The following is a 26,945-nucleotide window of genomic DNA, read 5'->3' on the forward strand; positions in this document are numbered from 1 at the left end:
CTATATACAATAGTGTTTAAAAGCACAGAATTTTTTTCCAGGGCAGAGACCAGGAGTCTGATAGCTGCACTGCCATTTACTACCTATGTAATCAGAGGCAAGTGATTTAACCTTTCTGAAATTTAGTGCCCTTGTCTATAGAATGGACGTGATTAGTGAATTTGTGAGGATTAAATGAGATGCTCTACGTAAAGTGCTTAAAAAAGCTCTTCACTCATAGAATCGCTTCATGAATGATGATTGTTTTTATTGTTATTTTAATAGTCATATGTATGTGATGCATTGTACATAGTTCAGTTTTAATAAGATAGTCTTACTTAAATGATGCATTTATTTTCTACATAAGGAAAATGAAGCATACAGTGTGTGTGTATATATAAATGATCACATCCAGGACTCACACCAGGGAATTTCTGTAATATTCTTCATCGTTCTTTTCATTTTGCTGCATAAAATCCATTGTGTAAGCATATTTTCCAGAAGACAGAAGATTACATGATAATTAAGTTTTATTACATGAAAGCCTGTTTTGAGATTTTTTTTGTATACTTCATACATGGCTAAATTGTGGGGAGAGTGAGACCATCCATGGAAACCACAAACTTTTAAAAAATCATGTTGTTTGATATAATCGTATATTCTTTGATATAAATATAAATGTGTTTTTGACATAAGAGAAATAAGTGAAAACTTTGGGGCTATGAGTCTTAGCTGTGTTAACTCTTGCAAATTATCCCTTGGATAAATATCATAGTAAATCTATTCCGTGAGTGTACTGCCTTTGGCACTAGGAGTTTTACCCATATTAATTTAATTACGATAAGCAGAAAGGAGAAATACAGTAAGCAGAGAGAAGAATTTACTTTCTTTAACTGTTAATATCTTTCAAAGGTCATCTTTTTAATCTGCTATAATAGAAATGCATTAAAAAGTAGCAAGAAAACAAATTGAATTGAAGGGAATGAAGTTAGAACACACGAGTAGATTAGAGATTTAATGAAGCTCCAATAAAATTTCAGTTTCTCTCAATCTTAACGGATCCAACACCTTCTTTTTGTAACAAATCTTTTGTAATAAGTCTTTACTATCTTTACTTTTATAGCCTCTATTTAGTAAACTCTGAGTTTACTAAATGAAAGTCATAGATCAAAATATGGTTGTTAAAATAGAGACAGTTGTTAATTCTCACTTTTCTTGCTGAAGAAATAAAAGGAAATATATTAATGATTTGTTTCAGCATCCCCTATCCAGTTCCTAGGTTGCATACAGGTATGTGAACCAGGAGAAGTTCTAAGCACAGGATAATCGGGCTCCCAAAATTCGAACTGTGGTGTTCCCTGCAAGTAGTGTCACAGCAATGAGAAGATTCAATAACACCTTTCATCACTTCAATGGCTTTGTTCTAGTGGGCTTCTCTGAATGGCCCAGACTAGAAATGGTTCTTTTTGTAGTCATCTGCATCTTCTATATATTGACCCTCTTTGGGAACTCAACCATAATTATCTTGTCACGCCTTGATCCCAGACTCCATACCCCCATGTATTTCTTTTTGGCTAATCTCTCTTTTTTGGACCTCTGCTATACTACCTCCACTGTCCCCCAGATGCTGGTAAATATACAGAGCCACAAAAGAAACATAAGCTACATAGGATGTGTAGCTCAACTTTTTATCTTCCTTGGTTTAGGATCCACTGAATGTGTACTTCTCTCAGTGATGGCCTTTGATCGTTATGTAGCTATCTGCCAGCCTCTCCAATACACAGTTATCATGCATTCTTGGCTATGCCAACAACTGGCAGCAGTGGCTTGGGTAACAGGTTTCAGCAACTCCTTGGTGCAAACAGTGTTGACTTTCTTATTACCTCGTTGTGGTCAATATCGGGTGGAGAATTTTTTCTGTGAAGTACCTGCCATGCTTCAATTATCATGTGTTGATACACGGATTAATGAAGTGGAGATGTATGCAGCTGTGGTAGTCATAAAAGTTATCCCAGTTGGATTGATTCTATTTTCTTACATTAACATTGTCAGAGCAGTAGTAAGGATCCAATCTTCTGAGGGTCGAAAGAAGGCCTTCAACACATGCGGGTCTCATCTGCTGGTGGTCATTATGTTCTATGGCTCAGCCATTAGTGGTTATGCATATATGGCACCCAAGAGCAACTCAGCCAAATTGAAGGGCAAGCTTCTTGCACTCTTCTATGGACTTCTAACTCCAATGCTCAACCCTCTTATCTACACCTTGAGAAATAAGGATGTTAAGGGAGCAGTAAAGAAGCTACTGGGGAGAGAACAAGAGCAAGGTGGAGCATGTCTTAGGAGAATGTAGTCCTCTCACAATTCAAATTCCAGACTCTCAGACTGCCTATGGCCAACTGCCATCACTCCTCTCACTCTCAAATAATAATGGCTTGTTGTTACTATTATTATCCATGTATTTCACAGGAAGTAAAATTTTGATTATTCTCCCCCGAAATAATGAAACAGAGCTCTAAAAATAGATAATTAGTATTCATAGATTTTAGTAAAATAATTGTATTTTTGTTACTATGTGTTTTTTTCTAATGAAGTTTTAAAATTAATAGCCAAATATGATTTCTTATCACATGGCCCATTAAAACTTATGATTCAGGGAATAATCTTGAGACTTGTTTGGAAGTCTTAAAGCAGAAAGATAACTGCTTAAAATGACTAAATTGTTACAAAATTAGCAGAATGCACTTATAGATAAGAAGAAACTTCATTTCTTCCTTTCATAGTCCTTTTTTTTTATGTTGTCAGTGCAGCTGTTGTACATCTAAACTAATTTTAACCAATATTAGGATGGCGCATCCTCAGGGAGCCAAGAGCATGCTGTGGAAATCTACACTGTCCTGGAGAAAAAGAAGTGCACATATAGAAAGCTCTGTGCAATGTCTCTGACTATTATCCAGTCCTGCCAGCAGCCTCTTTTAGCATATTTCTTTAACTCTGCACCTCATCCTATGGAAGTTTTTCCTTATGGCCAATATATAAAGAACTTTTATGTTTCTCAAGTAACAGCCTTTAATATAAAAACATCTTGTGGTCCAATCAGTATATATGTTATTATTGGTGCTCAATCATCTTTATCAGCATTATAATATCTATTTTCAGCAGGCCAAATGGAAAAATAGAAATTTTTCTTTGAATGGAAAGGCAAGAAATCATATAGCTTCTGTCCACAGGATAGACATCTTCAATATCATGTTTTACAGATTCCACATTTTATGTAATGGCTGCTGAATGAAAAGCCTACCTCTAGGCAAAAGTATCTGGGCTTGGCACAATTAAGAGTCTCTTGCATGTACTGTGAAAATAGCCAAATATATGAAAGGACGTTCCTACCAGCAATGCATCTCATTAAATTATAACCATTGTTTTCTTACCTTCTTGTGAAAATTATGGTGTTTACATTGGGAAAAGAGGAGAAAAAATAGACTGAATAGTCATCTGAGTGAATGTACAGCAGAAAAATGTGAGAAAACATCTACACTCAAAGATTGTAATGTAATAGGTCATTTAGTAATAGTGATATATAACTTGTCCTTTCCAAATATATTTGAGCAGTGGACATATAGTTCTTTTCTCCCAAAGAATATGAGCTGCTTGAAGATGTGATAAAATGTCTATCATCTTTTTTTTTTCTCAAAGATTTATGTTTTAAGAGCAGTTTTAGGTTCACAGTAAACTGAGAGAAAGGTACAGAGATATCTCTTATAGCCCAGCCCCCATATATGCATAGCCAGCTCCGTTATAAACCTCTCACAATGTTAATAATAAAGGCGAATAGAAATTACCAAATATTCATCAATAGTAAAATAGATTAATAAAATGTAGTATATTCATAATCTAGAACACTATACAGCCCTGAAATGAAGTACTGCTACATGCAACGTCCTGGATAAATCTCACAAACAGGTTGAATGAAAAGAGCATGTATGACATGACTCAATCTGTGCAAAGTTCAAAAACAGGTAAAACAAATTTTGTTTTCAGACATTGGGTGGTGATTACCTTTAGGGAGGAAATAGTGAACGAATGGGCATGAGGGGTCTCCGAAGATTGGGTAATAGTCTAGTTTTTCATTTGGGAAGTGGTTGCATGTGTTCTTGTTTTCACTTTGTCATAATTCAATTATGTTTAGTGTTTTCTTCTTTAGGCATATTATACTTTATAAAACTATTAAAAATTCATGTCAAATAGTATAAGCTGATTACTTAAATAATATTTAATGTCTAACTCAGAGACGGTTCTCCAGAGTGACTATAAATCAATAAATTAATGTTGAATCTTTTTTGTGAATTTTTAGAGATGTAAATAATTTTGTTATTATGACGAATCTTTCACTATTTAAAAGGAGGCAATTTTCAATTTCCCTTTCCGATGTAAAAGGGAAATATGCCATGATAGTTCCAATATTGACTATTCAGAAAATAACTGATTTTTTACTTTGAAAAATTAAACATTTTTTTCTAAAATAAATATACATTTCTACGTTAAAATTTTACATATATTCATCATTAAATTAGTTTACATTTTCCGAACTGGTTCCCAATCATTACTGTGGAAACCAAGTTTGGAGTGAGATATTTTCTTGAATATTCTTCACAGTCATGCCTTAGATGGCTCTATTTTAAGCACTGCAAGTCAAAGTCTGTATTTTATGGTCATTTGCATTCCCCATCACCTACTAGAATAATCAGTTATTTAAAATTGTTTGGGGACTTATGAACTAATGGGTGGTTCATTTAGAGGACTTCAATTTATTGGTGCCAGCATTTGGTTTGTCATTCTCAAAATGCATTGGCACTCGATAATCCATTTTTCAAGTGCTGATTCTTCAGCTCATTAGTGCTACCCGAGACAAATTATCTTTCCTCATGCTTAATGTGGGAATAATAGAAGTCATGAACTAAAATAAATTTTATAGCATGTAGTCAATTTAATTAAATGATAGCTTTCCCAGTATTATTGTTATAATTATTCATATGGTCAACCTATTGAATGCTTATTAAATGTTATAAATAATGATGATATATTTATTCATTCCTTAATAAAGTAAAATAAAAACTTCCTTAACGAAAAGTGTCTCTTGCCGCTTTGTCTCCTCTCTGTCTCCCACCCTGTATATCTCTCTGTGTAAGTATATATATGGAATAGAATGATGCTATTTATACAGACACTTCACAAAAAATAATACTTAAATGACCAATCAATCTTTCAAAGAATATTGCATATATTGTCTTCAGAATACACACTGTTGAATCATGTATTTGACAAATATTTGAAGCAATTATTATGTAACAAATACTTACTAAGGTAATACTGATACTATGGTAGAACAGATGGATAAAGTCATTACTGTCATGATAGAAAGATAAGCTGACACTCATTTATACTAACATTCAGCCTCCTCCAAAGTCAGTGCTGACTTCTATAAGGTGACCAAATCATGGAAATTAGACCTGTACCAAGTCGGCTTTACTTTCCAAGTGAGCCAGCATAGACAGAAGACAAGGTTGTACAACTCTAATCAAACTACAAATTTCAGAGAAAAAGCAAGGCCTTAAAAACTTCCCAGTGCCTCTCATTACTGATATTTCTCTTTTTTTACTGCTTTTTATTTAAATTATGGTTCAGGCAACATTCATAGAGTAAGAAAGTCCATTCTAGGTATTTCAGGGAATGAATTAGGCATTTACAAAATTATCAAAAGTGCTGGAATAAATAAAACTGGGAGATAACTACTTGGTTTCTGAGGGCCTGAGATTGGCTCCTGCCCTTAAAAGTCAGGACCTAAAGAAAACTGCTCCTGACCACACCTCCTTTGAAATCTGAAATGAGTGATCACAAGATGAGGCAAATCTCCAGAACACACCTGTTGTCACTGCCAGTTAGAAAGAGGCTCTACCTCACTTCTCCCTTCCAGACCCTTGGAGGCAAGAGCATATTGGAAAATGTAGTTCTCAGGCATTCAAGAAGTGCTAGTTGTTTCTATATTAATATTGTAATATTATTATTCCTTATCACTGATTATGTACTCAGTCCAAGTTATCAATTGTTTTTTCTATCATGCTTTTGGTGTTGTATATTCAGTCTTTGTTTACTTGTCTTTAATCAGCTCTTGAAGATCACCCTTAGGTTTTCCTCAAACATTTTTATGGTTTTAGCTTTTATATGTAACCCATTTTAAGTTAATTTTTGTGTGTGGTAAAGGGAAGGATCTGAGATAATCTTTTTTGCATGGGAAAATTCACATATTGAAAAGACTATTACTTCTCTATTGAATTATCTTGACATATTTTTCAAAAATCAATTGATTATAGATGTTTATTGCTGGACTCTAAATTCTGTTCCCTTGATCTGTAAGTGTAATCTTAAGACAACACTACATTGTCTTAATTACCATATCTTTGCAGTAAGCTTGGAAATCAGGAAGTGCAAGTCCATTAACTTTGTTTTAAATAAAGAATGGATGCAACTCAACAACAGAAAAATGAACAACACTCCAAAAAAATGGGCAGGTGAAAGGAACAGACATTTTTACAAAGAAGATATGCAGATGGCCAACAGGCACATGAAAATATGTTAAACATCACTAATTATTAAGGAAATGGAAATCAAAACTACAACAAGATATCACCTCACACCCATCAGAATGGCTATAATTAACAAGACAAGAAATAATACGTATTGGAGAGGATGTGGAGAAAAGGGAACTCTCATACACTGCTGATGTCAATGCAAACTGGTGCAGCCATTATGGAAAACAATATGGAGATTTCTCAAAAAGTTAAATATAGAAATACCATATGATCCAGCTATTTTACAACTAAGTGTTTATCCAAGGAACATGAAATCAATAATTCAAAAAAAGTTATTCAGTCCCATGTTCATCACAGTAAATTAGATAAGTAAATGTGATAGAATGTGATTTAAAGTAGAAACTGAAGTATTCATATATATTAAAAACAATAAAAACATATAGTTAAGTATCATTAGATCTCTCCAGAGGTCTCATTGATGAGAAAACTTAGTGTTATTGGGATTCCCTTTTGAATTTTGTAAGACATTCTCCTTTTTCAGTGTTTATATTCCTAACATCATGACATTGGTTTACATCAGTTTTCCCTTAAAAGATTACCTTGTTTAAGGTTTAGGAAATATTAAATCTTGATTTATACCACTATAGAAACTCTCATTTTCCTGAATGAATTTGTCCAATTTTCAGTGGCATAAGTTTTTTCTGTCTGCTTTACTTAGCCTATTTAGAGTCTTGAAGGAATATTGATTTCAAATTCTTTAATCATTTAAAAGTTTTAGCAACCCAATCAAAGAAGTCTGACTGTGAGAAGCTAGGGATTCAGTATCCTTTTATTTTAAGACTCTCCTTAAGCATACAATTTTATTTTAAAGCCAAAAACACCTGAAGGAGAGTGTGGCTTATTAAGATTACCTTTGGTATACAAATTCCATTTTTTGAGACACTGACAATTATTATGCCTGCAATGGATATTTATTTAACAGTTCAGAGAGTTTGGAGGAGAAAGAGAGTTCTGTCCTTTAGAGCTAGGAACACTCATACTGGTGCAAACACAAAATGCACCAAGAGGATTCCAACAAAATCAGAAAAACTAAAAACCTCTCAATCTTTCATTGACAGCGTCAGAAAATACAATTGCTAGAAATATTAGAATCCTCCAACAAACATGCACACACACACACATCCACGCACACACATGTCCACACAAACTCATCAAATAAATTAGATTCAAACACCCTGTCACTTTTCATCTGGCAGGGACTGGATTCCTAAGAACTGTCACGTAACAGAAATTGCTTAATAATCCAAGCGTAAAAATCAAAACTGAATATCCACTACTGCTGGGACCTGTGTGGACACAACTGGCTCTGGACAATCAAAATATCAATGAAAATCTAACTTGACAAAGAATCAGACATAGAACATAAGAACCAAAAAAAGCTCAACCATGAGACTTACCCGAGCAGCCAAGGGAGGAGGGTGAGTTGCAAAGTCAAGGAGTCCAGTGCAGGTGAGGTGAACTTTCAGGCTGCATGTTTCTGTTGGTCCAAAGCTGGTGTCCAGATGGGCAATATCTCAGGGAACCTCCAGGTATAAGCTACTAAGGATTAACTCAAAGACAGCTAGCTAATTAGTGGCACATTGTTCATTTATACAAGACAGATAAAGCAATAGATTAACTTCATTTAATGCAGCAAAGCCAAGATTTATATAAGAGAAAGGGCAAAGAGGGAAAAAAAATAGCTGCAGAGGTTTTGGAAACAAGAAGTCATGTTTGTACTTTATCGGGTCAACTGATTGGCTGATGGATAACAAATGTCTGTATAGACAGGTTATCTTTGATTATATTAAGAGGGGAGATGAAAGAAAGCAATTTCAGTTGCTTATGGATTCTTTAAAAGTCTTGTGAGTTTGATTTTGCAGCATATATGTCAGATATCTCTGAATAATGCCTCCTGGTGTCTGTCCTTTAGCACTTCCACCTTAGTTAAGTTTTACCTCATTAGAATTTCTCACTCTACTGTGCTCTGATCTTTTCATACCTCCCTCTTCAAAGCCCGCTTTACATCTTTGTTTCTCAGCGTGTAAATGAGAGGGTTGAGTGTAGGAGCTACAACAGTATACAAAAGAGTTATGAACTTTCCTTGACTAGGGGCATAGGAACTGTTGGGCTGGATGTAGACAGGTGTGATGGTTCCATAGAAGACAGAAACTACCAACAGGTGGGACCTTCAAGGGCCAAGGGCTTTACACAAGGCTTGAGCTGACCTGATCCTCATTACTGCTTGGACAGTGCACCCATATGAGATTAAGATGAGTGTCAGAGAGAGGAGGAATAGTACCAAGGACGCCATGAAGAGCTGCACCTCGTCGGCGTGAATGTCTACATAAGCCAGTTGACCATGGCAGGTACTTCACAGATGAAGTGGTAAGTCCTATGGTTTCCACAAGGGGCAGCTGAAGGATGATAGTGCCCTAAATTAGGCTGTTGCCTACTCCACTCAACCATGCCATTCCTGCAAGAGACTGGCAAAGTCAAGATTGTGTAACGGAGTAGTCAGAAAACAGCAGCATAACAATCAAATAGCATGACAGCTAGGAGAACACATTCAGCAGACCCCAGTTCCAGGGAAACATAGGGTTGAATGCGACAACCCATGGGAGTCATTGTCTTTGCTGAACTGTGGAGACTCCACCACAGCTGGGGAACAATGCTGGTGGTAAAGCAGATTTCAATGAAGGAGAGGCTGGTAAAAAAAAATAATACAAGTGTGTGTGAAGCATGGGATCCAGACAGGAAATCAAGATGATTGCTGTGTTGCCTACCAGTGTCAAGAGGTAGGAGATTGACACAAGCACAAAAGAGGATCTTATCAAGCTGCAGCTGGTCAGAGAAGCCTACCATATGAAATCGCCCGCCAAATTCTCATTAATTATCATCATCACCCTACTCATACAAAGGAGAGACACATATATGAAAATATAGATGTCAGATAGTAAGAATAAATTAAAATCAGAAATACAGTTGAGAGAAATTGTCCCTGAAGATGGAGTATGAGGGTGTGTGTCATAGCGGAAGGAGGTGGGGGAAAGAAACAGCTATATGTCTCCAGGAGTAAAGTAAAAGTATGCTGTACCTACAGAGAACTGTTAAAACACATGGTGACATAAAATAGACCATACAAGAAGTGATTAATAATTAATTATTGCTCAGTTCTTTCAAATTGTTTCATTTTGTTCTAGAAATCCACCATCTTTTTTTCTCAAAAGCATCTTGTGAGATTATAAGTAAAAGAAAAAAAGGGAGATATTGTTCAATCAACTTCCCTTTAGCCATTCTATCAGTTGTCCATAGTAAAAGTAGCAAGTAAGCAAACAAACATGCAAAGAATATGGATTTTATGGAGAGTAATCATGAAATTTCTGGGACCCAAACTGAGGAGTACACAGGAAACCTTTCTCTCACTTATGACTTTGGAGAATCCTGAAACTGGACTCAGTTCATTACATCAAACCTAAAAACAAACTGAAAGCAGACATTATATACAAATATGGGAAAATGATGTACATCATATACACAAATGGCGATGAAGGATTAAGAATAAAGACATTTTCATATGCAGCTGAAATTAAGTTAATAATCCTTCTTGAATAGGTTAAACTTAACTAAGTTTGGGAACAAAATAACAAAATTATGAATTATTAAAAAATAGAGAATGAAACTTAGGGAAGAATGAGTAAAAATATGTTAAACGTTCTAATTTCTTCTCTCAGTTTATAGAAAAAAATGTTTATAAGGGCTCATTATAGTTTGTGAGTAACTCTTAGTAAACATATATGAAGGCTATTTAATGCTTACACCACGAGAAGGAAACAAAGAATCATAAAATTTGGCAAAACTCATGAAAGGAAAGAGAAAAATGAAGGAAAGTGTGTTGAATAAAAAAGATAAAAATAAAAACAAATTAGTAGTGAGGTCACCAAAATAGTGGAATAATTAGCTCCAAGTGCTTATTCTGCCACAGAAACATCAAAAAGCAAGCAGAAACTATCAGAATCAATGTTATCAGAACTCTAGAAAACAGTCAAAGATTGACAACAACAAAATAAATGCTGAACCAAGAAAAAGGCAACTTACAAAAGCTAGGAAAGTTTTGTGATGTCTTTACTTGTCCTTGTTTCACCCACTCTTGGACACAGAAGTTGTCTTAAAGTGTTGGATGATGGAGTCTCCCATATGGTACCCTGGTCCCTGATACTGGAGGGAGAAGAGTAGACCTTTGCAAATTATAGTGTCTGTTTTAACCTGTCTGGGAGTTACATGAAGGACTGATGCAACATGCTCATCTTTGTTTCACCTAACTCAGAAAACAGGTTGGAAAAATGGCTTGTATTGCTCATAAATGTGGCAAGGCAAACTAACAAACTGCAGATGTCTGTGGCAAAAGATTACTCATTGAGACATATGATAGATTGCCTAAAGCCCAGGAGCAAAAGTTGGAGGATAATCTTTGGAAAATTAGGATGGTCAAAAGCATCCATGTATATGGATATAGTGGACTAAATGTTTGGGTTCTTCCAAAACTTAAATGTTGATATCCTAATTCCCAATGTGATGGTATTAGGACATGGGCCCACTGGGAGGTAATTAGTACTTGAGGGCAGAACCCTCATGTATGAGATTAGTGCCCTTATAAAAGGGACTCCAAAGAACTCTCTTGATCTATTTTTACTGCATGAGAACATAAGAAGTCAGCTCTCTGCAAACTAGAAGAGGAGTTTCCCCAGAACCCAACCATTCTGCCACTCAGATCTCAGACTTCCAGACTCCAGAATTGTTAGAGAGAAATTTTAGTGTTAAACCACCCAGTCTGTGATAATTTTTTTAAACATCTCAAACTGACTAAGAAAATGGAGGAATTTAGAAAGCCAAGCAGATGCTCAGGCCAAGGCATACAGTCAGAGAAGACTGGAGAACACCATAATCTGTTACACTGGACTGATCCCTCAACTCAGTGCAAGCCTGGCTAAATGTTGAAGGAGTGTTTCAGCACAGAGCCAGTCTGCAAGTACCGGGAGAAATGTTTTTTTCTAATAATTTTGTGTGTGTGTGTGTGTGTGTGTATGTGTGTGTGTAAGATTAGCCCTGAGCTAACATCTACTGCCAATGCTCCTCTTTTAGCTGAGGAAGACTGGCCCTGAGTTAACATCCATGCCCATCTATTTTATGTGGGATGCCTGCCACAGCTCAGCCTGACAAGTGGGGCGTAGGTTTACACCCAGGATCCAAACCAGGGAACCCTTGGCTGCCAAAGTGAAACTTGCAAACTTAACCACTGTGCCACCAGGCTGGCCCCTTTTTTCCTTTTTTTGATTTTGTTGTTGTTTTAGTTTCTGGCATTCAAGGAAATCTCTCTTAAAAGATTAACTATATGTGAGCTAAAAGAACAGAGACTTTAGTGACCACACATAACAAGGACTATATTCTTTCCAAAAATAGTTTAGAAAAGTACCTAAATAAAAGGTCTATGATAGCCTTCAACAGTAACAAAAACCCACCTGCCTGGGTAAGGGGTAGAATCTGATTTTTAGAATTATAATATTAAAATATCAAATTTTCAGCAAAAAAGTCACAAGGCATACAAAGACACAGCAAAATATGGCCCATTCAATGGAACAAAATAAGTAGAAATTGTCCCTGAGGAAATCCAGACATCAGACTTTCTAGACAAAGACTTTAAAGTAAATGTCTTAAATATGTTCACAGAGCTAAAGGAAAACATGGACAAACAACTAAAGAAAACCAGAAAAACATGTATGAACAAAATGGGACATCATCAAAACATTGAAATAGTAGTTTTCTAACATCTTTCTTCCAAAGAAGACTGATTTTGATGATTGCCCATGAATGAGAGTATCTTTGAGGAAATATGAGAATCCAGCAGAAAACTTCTGACATAGTGTTGGAGCAAAAAATTCCAAGGTTGGATGCATTAAAGAGGGTAAGAAAATAGTTTCATTTTACCTATATCACCTCTCTCTGAAGAAAACACAACTTAGTGCCAAGAAAGACCTTCTTGGCTTGAGATTTCTCACAAGAAGGAAAATGAGAGCATTTGAGTGAACACCCAGCTGCCTCAACTGTGCAGGATGCTGCTAAAGAAAAGCATTTCATTCTCACCCCATTCAGAATACTGAGGTGGGTTGCATGGCAGGGGAGTGCGGAGCAGTTGGGAGAATAGCCACCAGGGCTCTTGAAGGGCATCAAAGAGATGTGGATCTTACTAATCACATCTTGGACTCCATCAGGAAGCCTGCGCATGATTCACTGTGGATGACTTACTTATGGATCTCTCTACTAGCCCATGGGTACCCCAAATGCTCCCTGTGCCTCACTCATACAACTTTCTACCCAGTGTGCAGCTTCCCCTGCACCCTGGGAGTCAATACATGTGAGCCTTTGCAGACAGCTAGTGATCATAGTGGAAAGCCAGCTGGACTCTGCAAGATTGGGAAAAAGCATACAAACTTGAGCATTCAGCAACACCCTAGGGAAAGCAAACAGAGAATGTCAGCACTCAGCCTGGATTTGTAGGATCAAGAGAAGGCATAGAAACTCAAGAATCCCTCTCCACAGGAGGCAACTAGAAGTATGGAGCTGGTATATCTACAGCAAAGGTCTAAGAAAGTGTCAGAATCCCTAACAGGGCTGATAAAAGGCATTTCTCTCCAAAATCCAGCCAGTAAGGACTGGAGGGGACGAATGCTCCTTCAAATGCAAGGCAGCAATACAAGACTTCAAATAACATAAAAAATAAAATATATATATATGACACCATCAAAACAACACAATAATCTTTCAGTAACCAACCCTGAAAAAAATGTAAGTCTGTTATTTGCCTGATAAAGAATTCAAAATAGTTTTAATGAAGTTCAGTGAGCTACAAGAAAATACAGAGAGCCAATCAACAAAATAAGGGAAACAATACATGAACAAAAGAAGAAGTTTAACAGAGAGATAGAAATCATAAAATAGAGTCAAACAAATTTTATAGGTGAAGAATATAACGATTGAAATGAAAAATACAGGTGAGAGCATCAATAAGAGACTAGGTTAAGCAGGAGAAAGAATCTGTGAAGTAGGGGACAGGTTTTTTGAAATTATCCAATCAAGAGGAGAACAAAGAAAAAAATGAAAAAAATGAAGAAAGTCTATGTGAACTATGGGATATCATTAAGAAAAACAATCTATGCATTATTGGAGTCCCAGAAAGATAAAAGAGTGAGAGGCAGAAAGATCATTTAAAGTAATAATGGCTGAAAGATTCCCAAATCTGGCGAGAGATTTGGTCATCCAAATTCATGAAGCTCATAGGTTCTCTCCAAATTTCAAATCAAAAAGATCTTCTCCAAGATACACTATAATAAAACTATCATGTCAAATACACAGGGAGAATTTTAAAAACAAAAAGAGAAAAGAGAATTCCTCACAAACAAGGGAATCCCCATAAGGCTATCAGCAGATTTCTCCCTAGAAACCTTGCAGGCTGGGAAAAAGAGTGGAATGATATATTCAAAGAGCTGAAAGAAAGTTAAAAAACTCCCAACCAAGAATACTTTACCTGGCAAAGTTGCCATTCAGAGATTAAGGAGAGACAATGACTTTCCCAGACAAACAAAAATTTAGGGTGTTCATCACACTAGAGCTTCCTTACAAGAAATGCTGAAATACAGTTCTTCAAGCTGAAATGAAAGGATGCTAATTAATATCATGAAAACATGTGACATACTGGTAAAGGTAAGTATATGGTCAGATTCAGAATATTCTAATACTGTGATATGGTGGTATGTCAATCACTTAACTCTAGTATCAAAGTTAAAGTATAAAAGTATTAAAAATAACTATAGTTACAATAATTTGTTAATGGATACACAATATAAAAAGATATAAATTGGGACATTGAATAAATAAAAAGTGGAAGGGGAATAAAAGGGTAGAACTTTTGTATGTAATCCAAGTTAAGTCATCAGCTTAAAATGGACCTTTATAAGATGTTTTAGTAAACCTCATGGTAAATGCAAAAACCAACAGTAGATACACAAAAGTTAAAGAGAAAGGAACCCAATTATAACTCTATAGAAAATCATCATTCACAAAGGAAGATAGCAAGAGAGTAAGAAAGCAAAAGAAGAACTACAAAGGAGCCAGAAAACAATAACTCAGGTGGTAGTAGTAAGTCCCTACCTTTCACTAATTACTTTAGATGCAAACGGATTAAATTCTCCAATCAAAAGGCATACAGTAACTGCATGGATAAAAAGACCCAACACCAAGTATATGCTACCTAGAAGAAACTCACTTCAGCTCTAAGGACAGACATAGGCTGAAAGTGAAAGGATGGAAAACATATTCCATGCAAATGGGAACTAAAAGACAGCAGGGGTAGCAATATTTATTATCAGACAAAATAGACTTTAAGTAAAAAACTGTAACAGGAGAAAAATGAGGTCCATATATAATGATAAAGGGGTAAATGTTATGATATACCATCTTGGTGATGTTATATCATCAAGAGGATACAACAATTAAACATTTATACACTTACTATTGGAACTTCTAGATACATTAAGCAAATACCAACCGATATGAAGAGAGAAATAGACAACAAAACAATAATAGTAGGGGGCTTCAATACCAAATTTTCAACAATGGGTAGATGGTCCAAACAGAAATCCATAAGGAAACACTGGATACGAACTATACTTTAGACCAAAGGGATATTTCTACTGATTCCATATGGGATTATTATGGAAAGTTAACTCAACTCTATGATGCTCCTGTAAAGAGAAGTTATACACACTGTGAGAAAGACCAAAGATCTAACTATCACTACATTACATTAAATGGGTCAAATAAATTAGAGGAAAGATTCTACTGATTCTGACCAAAGTTGACCTCTACCCTAAGAGTGAGTAGTATCTGTTATGGAAAACTCTGCAAAGAGAATAATAAAAGACTACCTTAGCACATCAAATGAATCCATGAAACAAAAAAGTATTCCAAAGCATCACATGTCAAAATCCTTATAATCCTCAACTTTTCATTCTTCTTTCCTATTTACCACAAACATATTTTAAGGCTAGAGATAATGAGATAATTCCAAGGGACTGAGCTCAAAATAGAATTTGCAGAGGCTTCCTGCACACCCATAAAAATGATTATGTCTACCTCATTCCTGGAAAGAGGTGTCAAAGTCTTCATCTCATGTACCCTCTGGGGAGGAATCTGAGAGAATGACTCAGTGTAATAAAAGAGAGTCTTAGGATTGGTTAACTAACTATGCTATAAGCATAGGAGGAGAGAGTGATAGTGTGTGGGCCAGGTATTCTTTCCTTTTCAGTGTCATATTCCAAAGACAGCATGGGGTTAGAGAGCTTCAATTTTTTCCACACTAGCTTTGGCAGGAAAATAAACTTAACAGGATGACAGAATTTCTAAACGCCTTTCAACAGAGCTGTAGTGAATTAATGGACTTCCATGCTTTTGGATATGGCAGGCTGTGGCTGGGTACTTGTCCACAAATGCTTACCCGGAAAATATTGTCATGATCCGTTGGGGCTATAACAAGCAATGTCACAAAATAAATATATACTGGTTAATTAGTAATGTGAATTACGTATTTTTTTTACAATTAGTATTATGCTTTTTCATTGAAAACTATAAAATGTAATACACTTTAAAAATTGTATTATCAGAAAGATTTCAATGCATAATTAGATGAATGAATGTTAATTGACTCTACTGCAGCATAAAAATCAACATTGATAAAACTACTTATCAATGAACGCAGCAAAGCAGTTGGAGGGAAAAAAGACAATGAGAGTACATTTCTTAGCCAGATGTCTCTTAATTAGGCACCTTTGTACAATGCACAAGCATATTCAGCAGCTCTGAGAATGTGCCATTATTTTCTTCTCTCATCCTTTTGCTTTCTGCCTTCTGTCCTTCAACAAAAATTTCCCATATTAATTCAACCTGCTACTGATCATTTTCCTGAGCATTCCTTCAGTACTAAGAGAAATCACTTAATATCATATAAATTAATGTACTTATTTTAGAAAGGCCTAATCAGCATATTGGTTCTTTGGTGCTGACTTATGGGGAGATGTAACTTCCTGTATCAAGAATAGAATGTATGCACAATCGTAGTAGTTTTCTCAATTAAATTGAACCACCTGCTTGAGAGGTTGCTACCCAGTTTCTAAGGGTTAAGTTCTGGGCCATACAATGAAAAATCCCAACATGCCAACCCCTCTTAAAAAATACAAGTTTATATTTCTCAAAGTCCAATTTTTCTGGAATACAGGCTCCTTCTATCTTTCTGTTCTGATATCTGATAGCTTTGGCACTTGTCCTTGTTGTGAAAGCTACAGATTAGCTCTTCAGTCAGCATCTCATTGAGTTCCAGTTCAGCTGGATGGATGGAGCATGGTCAAAAAAGACATTTTCCTTCCCTTTAAGAAAACTTCTGGATAACTCAACGCACTTCAGTTTACATTTATAGGATATAATGAGTCGTAGAATACAGCTAGCTGCAATAGAAGCTGAGAAATACATCCTTCAACTGACTACATTTGACACAGTATATAAATTCAGTATTCTGTTACTAAGGAGATGGAGAATGCTGGAGAAGATAACTGTATTGTCCAGTACTGATGACCTAATAAAAGTCCCTTGGCTCTACATCTGATTCAGAGAATGATAATAGTAAGAACTACATTTTAATAATATTCAAGCAATCAGATTCTAATCCAGCAGTACTGAAAGCAAAAAGTGTCAACCACAATATATAAGATTGGAACAATAAGTTATTTATGTGGAATTCCAAAGAGGATATTGTGCATATTTCATTTAAGGGGGCTGCAATAAGGGGAATTTTCTATCCAAATGACACCTTCCTCTTCTCTATTCTTTCTCTTTTGCCTTTACATCATTACAGTAACAGATATTCAGCATCTTACCAACCTTTTTATATCATATAAATAATAAGCATTCAGCATCTTATAGTTTTTTCACTATCCTAATATATACATATGACTGTCCATTTTATTGTGATTACTTTTGATAGCAGCAAGTAGGTACTTTCCCAAACTAACATGTAACTAGATTATTATGATTTATTGAATCTTTTATGATAATCAGAATAAATATTAACACCCTCAGTATAATATGAATGAAAGTTACGTATATAGTTTTCGTAGTAATATTTCATGAGTGTTTTGGTTAATTCAAACAAAAAATTAAAAGCTGAATTATCGTACAGTGTGTGCTAGAAGTTACTAATAATATAGGTTATTCATTATATTTAACTTTTGATTTATTTGTCTTTTACATTTACTTCTTTTACTCTGTTAGCATTCACCTACAAATGGAGACAGACCTGTCCATGACAATTCCTGAGAGACAGAAGCAAACTGTTTCCTGACACTCTCCAGTGAGAATAAAACAGGTCTCCTGGGGGAGGGAGGTAGGATAAGGATGCAGAATGAGAACTGAAATATAACATATTCATAATCCATTGTTTTGCAAGAAGGAGGAAAGCTAAATATACCATCATGTAATCAGCACAGCCTTGGATACTTCTGTTTGTGCGTGTGTGTGTTTGTGTGTGCATGTGGAGCTGAGGGCATTCTGGGAGGGACATAATGCTCACTCATTAGATACACGATCTTCCTGAGATCAGATGCAATGCTGACTACAGCAGAAGCTACTCAGTGCACGGTCTTAGAGGTGAGGATTGGGCAGATTTACGTCCTCCGAATTTGGGGAGGTTATAATAAGGGGATGCAGAGAAAATCAGGGAGTGGCTCATCAGAAGCACTAACTGTCTACTTTTTTCCTCAGATGTTAATGGCTAAAGGTATGTGACATAAGTGATGTCTTAAGAAACGAAAGTTATGGAAGACAGTGGATTAAAGTGTGAAAATGGATAATCAATACCTGAAGCACTTTTCAGTTCTGGCCGCTATGTTAATCAATTATTTTCTCATTCTCTGAAGAATATAACAACTTATCAATTTGCCAGTATCCCAGCCAAAAAATTGCTGTAAGTTGTTCCAAATTAATTATTTCACAGGAAATATATATGCCTCTTATTGTTGGGGAAGGGAAATACTTAGATTTTCCTGTACATGCTAATCCAATCAAATGATAAAATAGTTTCTGCTCGGTTATGTGAAGGTAGCATATTTTTACTATTAGGTCCTCAGTGAGGTGAATATGGGAAATAGTGGAAAGCAATGGGTAACCATCACTACAAACTTTAATGGCCAATTTACATAAATTGTACCTGCAATTAAAGCATTTTAGAAATAACAATTTCCTAATAAAAATTATTTATATTATTGAGTGTGTCCTGTGTGCCAGGCACTGTGCTAAGTGCTTTAGACAGAATATTTAATGATGTATATATAACATGCCTTCCTTTGGCTGATAGGAAATAGAGAAACAATTCGTTATGAAAACAGAGATTAATAAGGGACTGAGTGAGTCAAGGAACATTTCTAATTATGTGGGGCTGACCCAAAATGAATCACTTGTACTGCATTATTTCCAAAGCTGACTTTATAGAGTGTGCTTGTCTTGGATCCTGGGGCTGAGTAAGGTGGCACATGAAGCCAAGCTATTGAGCAATGAAAATTATCTTATCTCCTTCTCCTGTTTCTTTCATATATCCAGTTGTTACTGAAAGTCCATCTCACGATTTAAACCTTCAAAATCTTGCTGATGTTCAATGGCCACTTAATCTTATACTACGTTGAATAGGAACCTATGATATAATTTATCTTTGGGCATGAAACCCCTTTGTCTTTCGATCATACCGCAGTGCCTATTTGCTTGATTACTGACTCTTAATATGGGTTATTTTTATAGACTGATAATAGTAGAGAATATTCCATGCAATATCCTATGAGTTCATTAACATGAGGCTTTAAGGGGCGAGATGTTTTGATGCTGATAAATTGTTTTAATGACTGTTCCTTATTTTTATTCATCGTTTCCCTCTACAATGTTTGCATTTTTAACTCAAATGAACTCAGCAGGAAAGATAGAAAGAGTTTGTCATCATTACAAGGAAATGATAGATCAGAAACTTTATGTCAAGAAAATGTATCAGGTGAAAAACAGAACAGCATCCATGCCAAATTGTTCTTCTGCCTGTGATAATCCTTTGTGCAGACACCTGACCCCTGCCTTGACCATCTCACTCTCTTTCCTTTGGCAATAACTAAAAATAATTCTTTTTATGTACATAAAACTGACCTCTACTACATACATCTCAGGATCCTCAGATTAAGGTCAACAGAGAGTAAATCCTGAAAACAATAAAAAATTTTTAAAAAATAAGATTTTGCCTGGTTCAGTATTATTCCAAGTGATACTTGGATACTCCAAGTGATAGGCAGAGAGAAGAGAATGTGACTACATTTGTTTGTGTTCTCACCTCCAGTGAGTCCTATATGATTTAGTATTTATTTCTAAATGGAGTACCATTATTTGCCAGTTTAAATATTTAGAAGCACTTACAGATCGTCACTACATCTGATATCCTATTTTTCCAGTTATTTCTGAACTTTGTGAAGTTTTAAAATGTGCTTATCATGAGATGACTTTTTTATTCATCCTGTTTAAAAATATCAAATGATTAGCAGCACACATTAGCCCTTGTGCAGTCAGCCCTCACTGTATGCCATCCACAAGGAGGTTTCTCCCATTCTCAACAATCCCTGACTCCCATCCCCAGCACAGGCATCTGCATTTGCTGTCTATAGTCTAAATGGGACAAGGGTATTTATGATGGGAAATCTTCACAATGTCAGCACTTAAGGAGGAGTCGGATATGCTCCTTTTTCTGTTGGGATTTCCCCCTTGGTTTCTCCATCTGTGTCACTGAGGAAACTGCAGTTCCTCCCCAATACAGGGAGATACAGTGGATAAGATACATATTTGTGTATTTAACTGAAAAATGGAATGACAACTCTCCATATCCAGAGTTTTCTCTGTAACTGCATAGTCTGTTATTGAGGAGTCAGGATACATAAGAATATCCTCTTTTGGGTTAAAAATAAGACGATAAGTAAGCCACTGTCTCTGTTTGCTTTGCCTCAGCCTTAACTGTGTTAACATGGGAAATGAATGCATGAGAAATATAGATATTAAATTTAATTGCAATGCAAGGAAAATGTTTATAAATGCTTTAATGTAACTGTAAATGCATTCTAATACAGTAATGTGTAAGCAAATTTTCTTACCATCACGTGCACTGAAGGTCCCTGTTATGATGCAAATTTGCTATTTCATATTTAACAGAGTTTGAATGAGTTCACTTGTTTTCTCTCCTTAACTTGTGGGGACTTTTGCACAACTCAGTGATACCCAAATTAGAGATTAAAAAGATCTGTAATACATAAATATTTTTTCCTAGTACATAACATTTAAGTGGCATTTTTAAGTTTGTATGTATGTACTTTTTACTTTTCCTCTCCACCATGGCAGATGATTAGAAAAACAGAAATGGAGATCAAGATAATGAACAGGAAGAATGACTAGGGACTATGATATAAAACTCTCACAAGAGGGAGTAAATATGAAGGTAAATCTATTGTGACAGCACATAAGCATACTGGCACTGCTATTACTAATACTTAGTGTTTAATCACTTTCCTAAGCACTTGTAAAGGAATTAACTCACTTAATCCTCATAGCAACCCCATTAGGGAGGTACTACTATCGTGTCTTTTTATAAATGGGAAACTGAGGAATAGACAGTTTAAGAAAATGTTAACTTTAGCTGACTGCAACTAGGATTTGAACCCAAATAGAATATCTCCAGAATAGTTGTAATCACTATGCTGTTGAGTATGAATTTGAAGGTGTGTGTTTCTGTCTGTGGATGTACAAGTGAATGTGTATATGAAGAAATGAACATTTTTGTACATTTGTTTTGTGAATGCATCTAATACATTTGCCTGTTCATAATAATTTGGAAGCTTAAAAAGCTTACTTTTTAAAAATATATACTGGCAACAAATGTAAATGTGGCGTAAACAATGATGAATTATAGCTTTCCTTCACTACATAAGTTCCATTTGAGAAGAATTTTTTCTCATTGTTGAACCCCAGGACCTATCATAGTAATTGCAAAATACTCTGTGCTCAATAAATACCTGTTGAATGAAGGAGTTTAGGAAGAAAATCAGTGGCAACAGAAATGGAAAGAAACGGAAAAATATGAAAAGATCTTCATTTGGTACTAATTGACAACTGATTAAAAGAATGATGAAGAGAAAATTGAGCTGAAATTATTTTTTTTGCCATTGTATGCTTGGAAACTAGGTATATTTTGAACAAATCAACTGGGAGAGTGACCATAGAATAGGAATTGGTTGGAGAAGGAATGAGGGTAAGTGTAATTTCTGAACTTTTTGAGTTTTAGAATTGCAGGTAAGAATTTATGTCTCCAACTTACTAGAGCTCCATAAGTATAATATAAAGAATTACATCTATATCTGAAAGAATCTCTCTGATGACTCGGCTTTCTCTTTTTCAGGTCATGAAGCTCAATTGCTCTTTGTGGCAGGACAACAGCATGTCTGTCAAACAATTTGCATTTACCAAATTCTCTGAGGTCACTGAACAATGTTTCCTTTTATTTACCCTCATCCTACTCATGTTCCTAGCATCACTCACAGGCAATGCTCTCATAGCCCTTGCCATCTGGACCAACCCAGTTCTCCATACACCTATGTACTTCTTCCTGGCCAACTTGTCTCTCTTGGAGATTGGCTACACTTGTTCCGTCATACCCAAAATGCTGCAGAGCCTCGTGAGTGAGGCCCGAGGAATCTCTCGGGAGGGGTGTGCTACACAGATGTTTTTCTTTACGTTCTTTGCTATCAGTGAGTGCTGTCTTTTGGCAGCCATGGCTTATGACCGCTATATGGCCATATGCTCCCCACTTCACTATGCAACACGAATGAGTCGTGGAGTGTGTGCCCAGTTGGCAATGATTTCTTGGGGAGTGGGATGCACGGTAGGCCTTGGCCAGACCAACTATATATTCTCCCTGGACTTCTGTGGCCCTTGTGAAATAGACCACTTCTTCTGTGACCTCCCTCCTATCCTGGCACTTGCTTGTGGGGATACATCCCATAATGAGGCTGCAGTCTTTGTGGTGGCCATCCTTTGCATTTCCAGCCCATTTTTACTGATCATTGCTTCCTATGGCAGAATTCTAGCAGCTGTGCTGATCATGCCGTCACCTGAGGGCCGCCGGAAAGCCCTTTCCACCTGTTCTTCCCACCTACTTGTAGTAACACTCTTCTATGGCTCAGGATCTGTCACCTACTTGAGGCCCAAGGCTAGCCATTCACCAGGAACAGATAAACTCCTAGCCCTCTTCTATACAGTGGTCACATCCATGCTCAACCCCATCATCTATAGTTTGCGGAACAAAGAAGTCAAGGCAGCTCTCCAAAGAATTCTGTGGGAGAAAAAGGTTCTGACTCATGAGTAGATCCTAGAGGGTCGTGCAAATCTGCTCTTTGGAAAAGATGCACCCGCAACTCAAGTGTAAAAAAAGAAAGAAGAAAAAACTGTGCTCTTCAATCTGTTTTGTAAAGACCTTTCATACAAGTGATTGTAGTTTTGGGGACATCTCTGTATCCAGAGTTAAAGTTCTGATTGCCAAATTCTGGAAAGAGGTTGGTTATGAAATAATTTTATAGGTGATTCCAACACTAGACAGGTTTTCCCTAATATTTTAGTCTAGGCTTAGAGTATAAATTGTTGGATTATACCTCAGAAGCCTGCCAAATCCTGACTCTATAGTCTTAGGAATTTTCTAACCCCTGAAGGGCCCATCTGACTTCTGCCCCGGTCACTGAGGGGAGTGTTCCCACATACGTTTGTCCCACATGACTCTTATGTTCCTACTAACTCTCTGAAGTACATGATTTCCTTTCATTAAAAAAATGTTTTAAAATTCTTCAACCTTAACAATTGGTTGATGATATAATGTTGAATTCTTTATGTGGGTCTGTGTACTATAAAAGTATCTAAACATGCAAAAAAAAAAAAAAGAAAATTCATGTTTCCTAGATATTTGCTGCACAATATCAAAAGAATTTTGTCAAGGGACCCCATGGTGAAAATATTTTTAAGGACCAACAGAAATCATATTTAAATTCAATAATGGAAGAAGAAAACGGAACTAAAATGATTAACGTAAATAATTTGAAAGACGATTTTGTCATTTTAAAAACTTACATATGTGCAGATGAATCTTGACTCAAATTTGGAAATCATCCAAAAACTTTCTTTTAAGAGAAATGAACATGCTTACAACACATCCAGTAGCGCCTATGGAAGCACTGCCTTGGATTTGAACATCTAATTCTCAGGGACTTGCTCCGATAGCACTTGATCTATGACAGATTAATAACCACTGCTGTGGTAGTTGTAATTCGACAAAAGTGGAGAACTGTGACTGCTACTATGACTCAAGCCTACTCCTCAAATAATGAGATTTAATCTTTCTTGTTGGTTAAAGGGTACAAACTTTCAGTTATAGGTTAAATGAGTTTTGGAGATATGACGTACAGCATGGTGACTATATTTAATCATACTGTATTGTATACTTGAAATTTGCTAAGAGAGTAGATCTTTAGTGTTCTCATTACACACACAGACACAAGTGATAAGTATGTGTTAATTAAATTGGTTGTGGTAATTGTTTCACAATGGATATGTATGTAAATTCATCATGTTACACACTTTAAATATATGCAATTTTATTTGTCAATTTTACCTCAATAAAGCGGAAAAGTTAAAAAAAGAGAATGTGATAATTCTACTCTCTGGAGATAGTAGTGATTTACACTATTGACCAAGATGTGTATTTTGCCATATATATCCCTATTTTACCAAAAACTATCCAATTCATCCTTTAAACATAGTACCTTGTGATTTTTATTTACATGTATATATAGTAATTAACAATGGAAATAATCTGAACATGCAAAAATAACTTACTGGTTAACAATTATTCCACAGGAAGAGGTGGAAATTATATGTAAGCATTAAAGATGATAATTTATGATTATTAATCTAGAAAAATGATTTACTAAGTATTCAAGCAATTTAAAAGCAATTTGCATAGTATGACCACTTATGTTTAGTTTTATAAGTTTGAAAGAATAAACATGAAATATTTACTGTATACCATCCAGGCATTCATATTACCCATGATTCTTTCTTATCTCTCTTCCTATGGTTCATGTAGTTCATGTGTAATACAAATATGAAAATATTTAATTGTAGACATTTTTCTTATGATAAATATAATACACGCTTTTTACAGCAAATTTATAAAACACATAAAGTGTAAAAATTACAATTTAATTCATTTATATTCCTTCAATCCAGGAGTAGCCAATGGAAATATTTGATTTATTTTATTTTAGCCTTTTCTTTCTGCTAACCACATACACACACGTCACTTCTCATGATAGATTACGTTATCAAACATATACTGTTTTGAAAGCAGCTGAATATCTGAAAATCACCAAAAATGCATCTTTTAGAACATTTTGGTGTTTAACATTCTAAATATCTACTTTATCATTAATTAGCTTACCATAAATATTTTCTCTATTAAATAATCCTGACTGTTGATAATAGTTAGAAATCCCTTGCTAACTTTGATTCAAACTCTGTTCTCTTTGATTTCAAAGAACCTTTGGAGTGCGTTATCTTCAGCACTAGCTATAACTACACCACCAATAACAATAATAAATGTATTGTCTAATTAACCTTCAAAACCACTGTACTATTGTCCTCATCTACACACGTGGAAACCGAAGAACAAAGACTGGAGCAGCTCATCCCCGCAAGTAAAATATGGACCAGTATTCAGTCCAGGCAGTCTGGTTTCAGAACCCAGGGTGTGGCTCTGCTCTGTGGTTTCTAAGAAGGCTTATTCTATTAATTCTGATTCCCCACATTCTTTGTCACTGAGATAAATAAGAATGAAAAGGACCAAACGGCTCTGGAGAATGTCCCTGCTAGGTAGGCATAGCCCTAGTGTTCAGGCTGCTTTCTAACTTGCGAGATTTTCTGGCTGATTTTATTTTATTTATTTTTCTTTTTGAAAGTCTCTCCTTTGGTTTTAATCAGCATATGTGATGTAAACAGCAACTTCTGACTTATGTTTAATAATAATCCTAAAGAAATCCTATGCAATACCTGAAGTGACCACTATCTTTTTTTATTTAAATATATATGACATATAACAATGTGTAAATTTATTAAATATATAAAGTCTATATTTATATATTTATATGTAATTATATATATTAATTATATATAATTAAATATTAATAAAATGTAAATATAAAGGAATATTTTCTCCCACTGCTAGGTTTTCTTCTCATTTTGTTGTTGTTACTTCAAACTAAAAATATTCTGCACAACATAGGAAACCATCAACAAAATGAAAAGACAACATATCAACTTGGAGAAAATATATACAAATCATATATCTGACAAGGGGTTAATTTCCAAAATATATAAAGAACTCATACAACTCAACAACAAAAAAATGAACTGGATCAGACATGAGGCTGAGGATATAAGCAGACAATTTTCCAAATAAGATATACAGATGACCAACAGGCATGAAGAGATGTTCAACATCTCTAACTATTAGGGAAATGCAAATCAAAACTACTATGAGATACCCATCAGAATGGATGACTCATCCATCAGAATGGCTATAATTAAAAAAGACAAGAAATAAGTATTGGAGGGGATGTGGAGAAAATGGAACTCTCATACACCGCTGGTGGGAATGTAAGCTGGTTCCACCACTGTGAAAATTAGTATGGATATTTCTCAAAAGCCAAGACTTGCAAGCAACCCAACCTATACATAGATATATATACACACCACCATATATATATGTATGCATATATATAAATAATATATAAATATATAAAAATACATAAATAAATATATATTTATACAGACATATATATGAATATACACATACAATGGAATACTACTAAGCCATATAAAAGACAAAATTGTGCCATTTGCCACAGCATGGCTAGACCTAAGGGTATTATGCTAAGTGAAATAAATTAGACAAAGACAAACACCATATGATTTCACTCATATGTGGAAGATAGCAAACACATAGATAAGGAGAATAGATTGGTGGTTACTGGAAGGGATCGGGGGAGGGTGACAGTGGTAAAAGGGCTCATATGTACTGTGAGGGATGGAAACTAGACCACAGCTGATGAACACAATGCACTC

The 26,945-nt window shown here is 35.5% G+C and overlaps 2 protein-coding genes and 1 pseudogene across 2 annotated transcripts; 2 read left to right on the plus strand and 1 right to left on the minus strand.

The window, feature by feature from the left end:
* The first annotated feature begins 1,357 nt into the window (after positions 1 to 1,357).
* Positions 1,358 to 2,329, plus strand: OR2Y3B (olfactory receptor family 2 subfamily Y member 3B). Its single transcript, NM_001391682.1, is given in 1 exon segment — positions 1,358 to 2,329. A coding segment is annotated over 1 exon segment (972 nt).
* Positions 8,602 to 9,470, minus strand: OR2G32P (olfactory receptor family 2 subfamily G member 32, pseudogene; annotated as a pseudogene).
* OR10AL40 (olfactory receptor family 10 subfamily AL member 40) lies at positions 17,333 to 23,712 on the plus strand. The gene is made up of 4 exons (XM_001491781.5): positions 17,333 to 18,060; positions 18,471 to 18,672; positions 21,123 to 21,219; positions 22,177 to 23,712. The coding sequence occupies exons 3-4, from the start codon at positions 21,169 to 21,171 to the stop codon at positions 23,140 to 23,142; spliced, it is 1,017 nt and encodes a 338-aa protein (XP_001491831.5). The 5' UTR covers positions 17,333 to 18,060; positions 18,471 to 18,672; positions 21,123 to 21,168; the 3' UTR covers positions 23,143 to 23,712.
* The last annotated feature ends 3,233 nt before the right edge of the window (positions 23,713 to 26,945 follow it).

Source organism: Equus caballus, chromosome 20 (genome assembly GCF_041296265.1).
Source record: "Equus caballus isolate H_3958 breed thoroughbred chromosome 20, TB-T2T, whole genome shotgun sequence".
Lineage (NCBI taxonomy): Eukaryota > Metazoa > Chordata > Mammalia > Perissodactyla > Equidae > Equus > Equus caballus.

Coding starts and splice junctions, on each gene's coding strand:
- OR10AL40 (XM_001491781.5), top strand. CDS start 21,169: ATGACTAGGGACTATGATATAAAACTCTCACAAGAGGGAGTAAATATG. Junction 21,220..22,176: donor AAGAGGGAGTAAATATGAAG/GTAAATCTATTG, acceptor TCTCTTTTTCAG/GTCATGAAGCTCAATTGCTC.